Consider the following 10894-nt stretch of genomic DNA (forward strand, 5'->3'; position numbering starts at 1 on the left):
TTCCTGAATATATTCAAGGTATTAGAATTAACCAGCCTTGAGCATTTCAATAATGATCTCTTAAAGTTTTTGTGCAGCCTGTGAGTCCATGAATTAGAATTAGAAACAGCAGAATATAAATACAATAAGGAGGAAACGTTATTTGGATTGGATCCCTGTCTGGAAGTAAGATTATTGTACTCTGTGTAAATCAAACACTGAGTGATGCAAAACGATGAACCATTCTCATTGCCTTACATTTTATTTGTTGGTTTTGGATACATATTTAAGTATAGGGCCTACATGTTTTATGACCAGCTCTATAATGCAAAATTGTACTTTTAGAACAGAATTATGTCACATTGAAAGAAGTGTGATTTGTTTTCAATATTTCCCACTGTGGTCCTTTGTTTGGACCGTGTGTACGTCCTTGAGTATTGGCTAGAAAGGTGCAATGGAAGTGAACATCCCTGTGAAGGTTTGTAACTATTAAAAAGGTGTGACTGTGTATATGTGGGAGTATGTGTGAGCGCGCGCACATGAGTGTGTGTCCACCCACGTTGGTTTCGGTCATCTGACGAGCTGCAGGCTCATCTCTCCCTACAGCGCCCAGATGGTCTGTGATTATGCACGGCTCAGTAGAGATTACCGTGCAGTGCGGAGAGAAACAGATAGATAGAAACAGAAAGAGTAAAAATACATAGTTCAAATGAGGAAAAAAGTTGGAACTAAATGAAGTGAAAATGCAAGCTATGCGAGGTCAAAGAAATAGAGCGAGGGTGATGATCAAACATCAACAGAAGGTGAACACGCATACATAACACAACGAAAGCCTCCATCTGCACGGAATCATGAAACCTTTCAATTACTGTTTAGTTTTGTTTAGTTTTTAGCTTCACTGCAGAACACCTGCATCCAAAATTAAAAGCTCAGGTTTCATTTTTAGGGGAAAAAGACATGCAGGGAGTAGCAGGTGATAGATTGCGTCGGTGTGTGTGTGTGTGTGTGTGTGTGTGTGTGTGTGTGTGTGTGTGTGTGTGTGTGCGTGTGTGTCTGATGGAAATGTCTCTAGCAATGAATACACACGAGGGCATTCGTCACCAGCGGCGATGTGACATGATGGATCACACACTGGAAAGTAAAGCACACCCAAAAGAGCAGTGTGAAAAATGATCAACGCTCTGCTGAACCAACACCATTTAACCCTTGAGGTATTTACAGAATAAGTGCTTCCTCAGGAGGTAAATCTAAGGCAAGTTTGGATTATACATGCCAAGTAATGCCCAGCAATTAGTTTACATAATCCACTATCTTAACATCTACTAGGGGCCGCTATAGTGACATGCTTGCGATTTGAACACAAAAAACTGGAAAAACAGCAATAGTGACGGCAGAAAATGTTTGGACATCACAAACACAGAAACAGAGTAACACTCGGTTCATATTTCTTCTACAAACATTCAACAATGATGCAATCCTTCACCAAGTGTTATTTTGAGGAGGAAGACCACAAGCTACTTATTGTAATAGGGTTGAAGCCTGTTGTGGTTATGAATGCTTTACCTATAAGTGTATTGCTGGCACACTCTCCCAGCTGTCAAATAGATTAGAGGAGGATGACGTGTTTCTGGCTGTTTTGTTTTTGTTTATCAGTTCCTGAATGCAATGGGCAGTGGCGTCGTCAGGCTGCAGCAGGCCAGCATATGTGTGTGTGTGTGTGTGTGTGTGTGTGTGTGTGTGGGTATGTGTGTGTCTCCAAACTTAATGAGACTCATCATTCAGCTTTGAAGAGCTGCACAGTGATAGATGACAGTTTAACAACCTAATAGTGCACATGCTTCATATTTCAAGAATGTTTTTGGAAGAAATTAATTATAACAATTTAGCTTCAGGCCTGTAAAGGAGACCAGCTTTTGAGGGAATCAGCTGACACGCATGCATGCATGCTCATACACACACACACACACACACGCACGCACTAAAACACAGATGCCAAGCAGCCTGAGGCAGTTTGTTGTTTTATTACATTTTGACCTTTCAGGATCGTTGTAAATCTAATGAAGTGCTTGTTAGTGAATTAGGACCTCAACGAGAAAAAATGCTGAAAGCCTGAAATAACTGTTTGAGGAAAATGATCCACAGCGGGACAGAGGAACAGGATCCATCTGCATGGATGTAGCTCTCATCTCCTCATTAGGCGCAGGGTGTTATGACTGTCCTGTGATGAGAGCTGTGGCTGGTGTAAAGCAGTGGCGTGGTGCAGTGAGAAGGGAAACTCACAGGTTCATATCCCATGGTGACGCTTTAAAACAAAGAGAGGATCTTTCTTAACACGAGGAGGGGGAAATTCTCAACTACCGTCGAAAATGCAAGTCATCTTACTGTGTTTCCCCTGCAGCCATTTAAGTGGTTAGGCAGATCTCGCTTCCATAAAACGGTGCTATCTTGTTTCACAAAGTCATTACGAAGGCAGAGCAGTATAGCGTGATACATGGCTGAGGGTCTGAGCAGACTATAATAGGAGAGGAGACCGTGGAGAGTCAGCCTGCTGTTGCCAGGGTGACCTTCAGTGTGAAGCACCTCTATGTCACCCAAAATGAGAGCAGCTCAGCCGAGATAACAGAGAGAGAGAGAGAGATGTTAAAGCCAGCACAGGCAGTGGTAACGAAGATGTGAGCCCACAAAGCCTCACAAAATACATTACTCTTCAGCAGCTGCTTTCAAAGACCTTCACAAGTATCTGTGGTTATGGAAAATAATTAGATTCATTTCTTTAAACTGCACTCCTACTGTAAGAAGTTATTACTGTAGTTAAAATCCATGTTACAGAGCATAAGGTCTCCTGTCTCTTATTTTATCTACTGAGTTGGAAAAAGAACAGGAATTACATAACAGTGCCATCTAGTGGTGTAATGACAGCTGCACACTCAGAGTTATTTTGGAATATATTTGGGACACAATAAATCATATCTTAGCAAATACAATACAGAGATTCATAGACTGGGCTCGAAAATCTGTTTCTCCTGCTTCATGATTCAGCATTTTTTTTTGCAGTAAACAGAGCTGAGATTTAAAGTCACTCTCAAATCACTAGTTTAGTCAGGACAGAAAAATATGCAGTCATAATAAATCATAAGATTTTCCCTTAAAGGAGTATTTCTGCTCATCAAAACACCAATACAATAACAAGAGCTAATTTAGGCTATACTGGTTTAATTTCTGCAAAAAACATACTCCAAGCAGTTAAAACAGCTGAATGATGACCTTAAAATGCATGCATCCAATACAAAAAAGCTGCAAACAAATACAACTTTAACTCTCTGGCAGTGCCTTGCTGTACAATAAAGGACAGCCCTGTTCAAACAGTCGTGCCATTTAAAAAAGGAGCAAATCTGTGACAGGCTGGTGGTGTTGGGGAAGAGGAGAACAGAGCAGGCAAAAGTATTTGAGTCTTCTGCTGAGTGACAGGGCCTGAGGCTGTGTTTGTGTAGTCCACCGTGAAGTGTTTAGTGTTCAGTTGAAGGTGAGAAAAAAAATAAAAAGTATGTGAAAAATGTTAAGCAGGACATTTTGGCGCTGGTTGTGAAATCTATAGTGCTCTGCCCACTTTATTCAGAGGCTTAAAGGAAGGAAGAGGAAAGAGAGCGAGAGACAATGGTTAATGACAACAGGAGGGTAAAGCAGAGGGGCGTGGAGGGTGGGAGGACACCCAGGGGAGAGCATGGAGAATTTAACACAGGCCGCCTTTGTTGGCTGCAATCAGCCAGACTAGGAGGACATTTACAACATGGTTTATGGCTACATCAGGTGAGTGAATGTGAATGGTGGCGTGTGTGTTGTGATTAGGAGAGAGAGAGGAGGGGGTTGGGCTAAACTTAGCTGAAAGAGCATGGGTGAAAAGAATATGCACGATTTGGCAAATGCAGTTCACATTACTGCTGATCATTTTCTGATTTCCTACCATCCGGGCAGCCCCTGGTTTCATTACACTGCGGTATGAAAAAAAAGACTTCCGGACACTTGAGATGAGTATTCGATCATTTTATTATCAGAGTGAGATCATCAGCATGTGGAAATGCATCTGTAAGCAGGGACTGATTTAAATACTGTCCTTGGATGCGCCAACAATTTAATGCTGCAAGGAATAACCAGTCTCACACTATCCTTTTAACAATGTCCATGTTTGGTTATTGATCGGCAAGCTAAGCAGCAAAGTGTCCTTGAAAACACCACCGTGGGGAGATTTTGCAAAACACTCCCTGCTTACAAACAGATAAGACAATAAAGTGACTTTGTTTCTGCCTGGATTTCATACCACAGACAAATCTATGAAAACCAATCACTGTTTGAAAGATTATGAAGAATAAATCCAAATACTTACTGCATACAGGCCTGACAGATACTGTACAATGATATATGAGCACATTATTAAACACAGAACATTGATAAACTTTTGTAATCCCTTAAAGATTAAGCAGATTATAATTATTCTACATTTCTGTTGTTGAAAACACTAAAACCAACAATGTGTCCTTATCTCAATACGTTACTACTGCAACACAGTGTCTGTGGCACACATGGGGGTAAACAGCGCATTTTTGGGGGACTATTTTATTCTGTGAATTAGTATGCGCTGATGAGTATTGATGGCAGCAGGGCATGTATGTGGTATTGATTCAAATTTAACAACAGTTCCCATGTTTATCCTAAAAAAGAAATGCAACAGTGTGGCTCACCAATGTGTTGTAAATCGTTTTTAGGCAACAATGAAAGAAATAGATGAATAGGAATAAGAAAAATCAGGCATTGTCTACACAGACAATACTGGTAGGATTGATCAATCCTTTGTTTTGTTCTTTGAATGAGACTTGTTAACAAGAAGAAAAATATAGAATCCTTTAAATTTGGTTATTGGAAAATCATGACCAAGACCCATTATAGGACATTTTACAAACTTACACATACACAAACCTGTCTTTCCATGAAAACTATGAACCAGAATGCTGTTGCTCACCATCTACAACCTAGAGGTGACCTCCACCTCAGTCTATCTTCCTCTTTCTTCCCTCCCTGCCCCCTCTCCAGATCCCCCTGCCTCACCCCAATGTGTACAGGAAACCCTGATCCGAGAGAGCCTGCTCTTCTGATGATCAGAGAGGAAAAACACAATGCCTTCAGTGTGCTAAAAAGGAGCTCAACTCATAAAATACACACACACACACACACACACACACACACACACACACACACACACACACACACACACACACACACACACACACACACACACACACACACACACACACACACACACACACACACACACACACACAAAGGGAAAGAAATAGAATGGAACATGCTTTTACTATTAAGGCCGTTTTTTTTTTTCTTTCCATATGACTTTCCCAGGAAAATCCCCCTCATCAGGGTAGGTCCAATCCAGACAGACAGCAGACTGGAGAAGAGACACAGATACAGACAGACACAGAGGGCTGTGGAGCAATTGACCTTCCAGTCCTGTGACTGAGACACAAAGAAAGACTTTTAAGGGTGTGAAAGGCTACTGAACTGAGCCTTTTCTCTGCTTTGTTGATCAGATCTTGCAGCAAGATCGCTGATTTCAGATGACCCCCCCCCCACACACACACATTTTTTGACTGGCCACAGAGAGTCAGCCAATGATCCTTAATATTCACTCCCACTCTCAGAAGCTTAAAAGTATTCCAGACTAGCATCTGGCTTACATACAACTTGATCTATCTGGATGACCAGGATGAGATTAATTTAGTCTCTGGGGTAATGCTCAACATCTAACATGTCAGTCCTTTATTGGGCGACACTAAATAACTATAGTCCATTTCTAGAAGGCCTCAACAGTTGGTACCATTTAGGAAAACTAGGTCACTTCCGCCTTCTGTGTGTGAGAGTGTGTCAGTGCATGTATGTGTGTGTGTGTGTGTGTGTGTGTGTGTGTGTGTGTGTGTGTGTGTGTGTGTGTGTGTGTGTGTGTGTGTGTGTGTGTGTGTGTGTGTGTGTGTGTGTGTGTGTGTGTGTGAGAGAGCCAGACCCTACTATAAGCCAAGAGACCTCCAGTATAAACATATTGTGCAGGAAGGACTGCTGCTTTGAACAGAAACATCCTAATACCAGACAGTGTTTGACTTTCTGCTGGTGCACTCTTTGCTGTCACACTTCAGTTCACTCTTATTAATCTGTAAAAAATACTCTCTTGTTACTGGAGAGTCAGTGTCATCTTCTGGTGCAACATTTTAATGGTATCCATTTTAAAAATCAAAATATACAATTTTATAGCACTTAATTGTTATAACATTTAAACGCCAAAGCAGACTGAAAGATGAGGCAGGAGCTTTTAAAAGCTTTTTGTTGCATCACACTCATTCAAACACTACTGCTACTACACAGCCGCCCGACTATATGGATAGGATTATAATGCAGAATATTAGAGCTGCAACTATATTTCATTATTGATTAATCTGTTGATTATAATCTCCATTAATCAAGCAGTCATTTGGTTTTTAAAATGCAACCCTTAATGTCTTATTTGGAGAGAAAAGAATATCATATCATATCATCTTTTTGCAGTAATTTCCAACCTGGGTGTCAGGAGGATCCCAAGAAAACTCTAAAAACATTTAAAAAATGTGTCTGTTACTAAAGTCTCGTATTCATCTCTTTATTTTTCTCTTTAAACCTGTAAAATTCTTCAAATTAAACAATATGATGGACAAATACTGTAGTTCTTTTGTTAGGGAACCACTATCTCGTAGGTATTTCCAACTAAACATGTGAAAAGTGTGGTGGCATGTACCATTACTCTCACTGTCACAATATCCTTATCCTAACTATGCAACACCATTCAAATCACACCTCTCGAAGCAGCATGCCCTCAAATGATTCAATAACCTGTTCAACAGGAGCGTCCGTATAACTCCACAATCTATCCAGTGTCCGTATAACGCCACAATCTAGTCACTGTGCCAATAGGAAGCAGGCACCACATCAAAACAAACCAGTTGCTAATCCCACCCAGTCAAGTTTCAATTCCTTCAGTTCAGTAAACGGCCATCATATCACCTGCTGTATATGTATGTGTATTTTCTGTGCTTTGTGGGCCACATCAGTCTAATGTTAAACCTGAAAACCTAATAAAGCACAATTGTATCCAGTCAATAGGTAGATTTAACACAAACACTTTAACAGCTTGACATTACAGACATTTGGAGTCTATTAGCAAATTAGGACTCCTTCAGGCCATGCAGTGCAGAAAAAAACCCTAAAAGGTGGCCTGTCAGAAAAGGGATCAGTCACATCAGAGGGCCATTTTCTACACATGCACACACACACAAACTGCACTGCGTCTTGGCTGAAGTCTTTACAACAGCAGGACCCACACATGACCACCATTAGGAAAATCAATGTGACACTCAGGCAGGCAGTGAAAGAGCCTGAAGCTTCTGAATGGCCCTGAAACTGAGTCATGGTGTCCCACACACGTAAACTGAATGATGGAGGGATGGAGGAGTAGAGAAACGTAGGGGATGTCAGAGATTGGTCTTGACAGGAATACACCAAACTTTTGGGTGACCACTCCATTGGTTGCCTGCTTGAGAACGTAAACACCAAAACCATCTATTTGCTTGCTTTGTTTGCTTCAGTGTATGTTCATAATCTCAAGAAGTAAGACAGATTCTGTAGTGATTTGTGGCAGCACAGTGAGGTAAACATGTCAGGGGCCAATGCTTATTTGCTTTGAGATGAAAAAGATGAGAAATGAGGAGATTACAATCAATGTGCACTGAGCACAGAGCCATTTTTAGCCTAGCTTAGCATAAAGACTGGAGGCAGGGGGAAGCAGCTGGCCTAGGTCTGTCAAAAGCAAAAGAAAATGCCATAAAGTTCACTGATTATTATTGATTAATATGTTATCTAAAAACTGAAATTCAAAGCTACTTGTGAAAAACCGTTTATCTGCTGCTCAGTCTCCACCTATAGTCAGATATGATCTCTGTGCATAAGTTTTGGTTTTGGTTTCTGTCATAGACTGCATATAAAAGATCTTTATTAGAGCTGCAATGATTGATTGATTGATTGATTGATTTATCGATTAGCAGAACAACAGAAAATTAATCATCAACTATTTTGATAATTGAGCTTCTCAAATATTAATAATTTATATTTTATTTAGTCTTTTTTGGCCATTATCTGAATATCTTCGGGTTATGGACTGTTGTACTATGGATTGTCAACATCATTCAATTATTTTTTCAAGAAAATAATTGATAATGAAAATAACTGTTAGTTGCTACCTTACAGTTTATGGTCTCTGGTACTCTGCTAGACACTGGTACCAAACCATTGCAACCTGACTGTGATGACAAGACTTTGGGTTGGTGCACATAAACATTGTGGCCAGCAAGAAAAAAGCTCCAAAAACATAAAGCTGAAGCGCAGCACCTTCATTGAATTACTGTCAGAAAATAAGTGCAACGTATGCTCCAAAACTGCCTCCACTGGTAATATTAGAGGGAATGTAGTCAATGGAAAGTGGAAAATCTAGAAATAAGCAAGACAAAGCAAAAATCTCTCATGAGCAAAGAGAAAGAAGTCTATTGTAGTTAAAAACAGCTCAGTTCAACATTATTTTTATACTATGTAGAGTTGCCACAGGCCATGACCATATTAAATAATGCTAACTTATGTTTTGAATCAAGACTAGTCCATTGATTTGGATTCAGACATTGTGCCACCTGGATGACATCAGGGGGCTGCACAACATGGATAATTTTCGTGTCTCTGCCTTCATAACTTAACAGGTAAACTGAGGCCAATCTTGAGTCTGTGAAAGCTTGGGAGAGCAACAGCGGGGGCATCTGAGCTAAGAAAAATAAATAAATAAATAAAAAAAAGGGAACAAGGGGGAAGTTGGGCAGATAATATTCTCACCACCCTCCTCTCCAACTCCCGTGCTCTGTGTTTATCTAACATGGAGGGGAGATGTTTACATTGGCTTGGTTAAACACAGACAAGCCCGTTAGCTTTTGTTAATAATAAATAACATAAACAGGCAGCCAGGACATCCATGCTGGAGAATCTACTGTATAGTTGCCACACATGGACCACCATTGTCCTGCATCTGAAGCTTGCAAACAGGAGGAGACACATTCGCCCACTTCTCCTAGAGTGAGCTGAGAGTGTGAGATCGAGTGTGAAGTCTGGGTGATGACTGTCCGAAAAAGTTATGGAACTGCAAACAAGTTTAAAGACTTAAGTGGAATTCAAAACTGACGGGCCTGCTATCTATCCCAACGCAGTTTATTTGTGATACGGTTTGTTTTAATAGATTCTCCAATGATTTGATGCGAGGAGCCTTTCAACCTTTTTGACCCTCCCATCATAAACACAAAAATAAGCATTAGTGAGTGCACAGGCTGGTTGGGTTCCCATGTGGAAGGAATAGAGCTGAGGGAACTTCAGGAAACAAAAAAAATTGATACAGTACATTTCATCTGACGGCGGTTGCAGTGAGTACTAGAGACGTTTGTGTCTGTGTGTTGGAAAGGGGGGTTGAAGGCAGGCAGGGAGGAGAGGGGGCAGAGATTGATCTGGGACAGTGTGGGAGAGAAATAGGGAAATGCAAAAAAAAAGCAAGGCCTTGGAAATGTGTGTGTGGGAGAGAAACGATACACTGCCGGTCTGCCGGAAAAAGAAAGTCAGCCAGGAGGACGGCAGATCGATTCCTCCCCTGAGTCTCACAACAAACACGCTCTCTTTCTTTCTGCATAGCTCACCTCTGCTGCAGCCTGATCTCGTCCATCAGCACTTCACCTCTATCGCTCACTCCCTCTTCTTTGTCTGCGTGCTAGCACTTTATCCTCACTATGTCTGTGGCCTCTGTCAAAGATCTTAAGATTTAGCAAAATTTTCTATGGAGTTTGGTGTCTCACAGTAACTGATTGTGGTTCATTTTTTACAAATAATGCATCAAATGGTCCAGATCTCATCTAAAAGACCATGCAAGAGTAAGCGCTAAACACAACATAAAACACACCACACACAAAAAAAGTTTTTCTTATTTGAGATTGTGGTGGAATAGAAATAGCCATGCATGTATCTCATCATCACAAATATGGCTGGAGGTAATGCTGAAAGAAAACCACTTCCTCTAACACCATGCAGCCCTCCTACCATCCTCCCAGACAGACAGAAGCAGAGTAGACCTGCAAACACTCTTAACACACACCTCTAATCTCACGAGTTGTGCATCACAGACACACACTCCTCCACTCAAATCACATTCCTCACATGGACACTGTAGCTATTATGACCACACACACACATATAGAATATGACGATTCTTCATTGTTAGAACAAACATCCTAACTTTGAATACTGGCTGATTTCCAGTCATACACTTACTATACAGTTGCTTTGTAAGTGTGTCTGTGTCTGTGTGTGTGTGTAAGGGGGGAGGAGGGGGGGCTGCGTCAGATCGGGGCAATGGTGAGGTCAGAGCTCCTTCTCTCAGGGTTTGGCACGGCTTTGCTCCTATTCTTGCCATGTCAGCTCACTTCCCAATAGACCATTAATACTCATCTATGAGTGTTCGTGCAGCAGCCGGACGAGCAAAACAACTCTTTACGTTGTTTTGGAGTTGATGCAGGCCCGCGCAGCTGCCCCGTTGACAGCTGGCAAAAGCATTTTGGAATTCAAATCCTGTGCGCAATGCAAGCCGTAACCATTTGGAAACAACTTATAGAAGACAAGCCGCAAACAGTTTTTAAAAATTACAAGACAAAGAGGCAGATCCGCCTTTATCAGAGCGATTCGCTTACCAGTGGCTGAAACACCCTGCATCTTGCACAAAGTTGCTCTCCGGGTTTTTCCTCAGCTCAAC

The 10894-nt window shown here is 41.2% G+C and overlaps 1 protein-coding gene across 1 annotated transcript in view; it reads right to left on the reverse strand.

Moving 5' to 3' along the window:
- The window catches only part of fgd (faciogenital dysplasia), a 52574-nt gene extending 41680 nt beyond the window's left edge, over window positions 1-10894 (reverse strand). The window contains exon 1 of the mRNA XM_062427582.1: window positions 10833-10894. Within this exon, the coding sequence (XP_062283566.1) occupies window positions 10833-10854 (22 nt within the window). The 5' untranslated portion in view covers window positions 10855-10894. The remainder of the gene's footprint in view (window positions 1-10832) is intronic.

Source organism: Scomber scombrus, chromosome 10 (genome assembly GCF_963691925.1).
Source record: "Scomber scombrus chromosome 10, fScoSco1.1, whole genome shotgun sequence".
In the NCBI taxonomy this organism is placed as follows: Eukaryota; Metazoa; Chordata; class Actinopteri; order Scombriformes; family Scombridae; genus Scomber; species Scomber scombrus.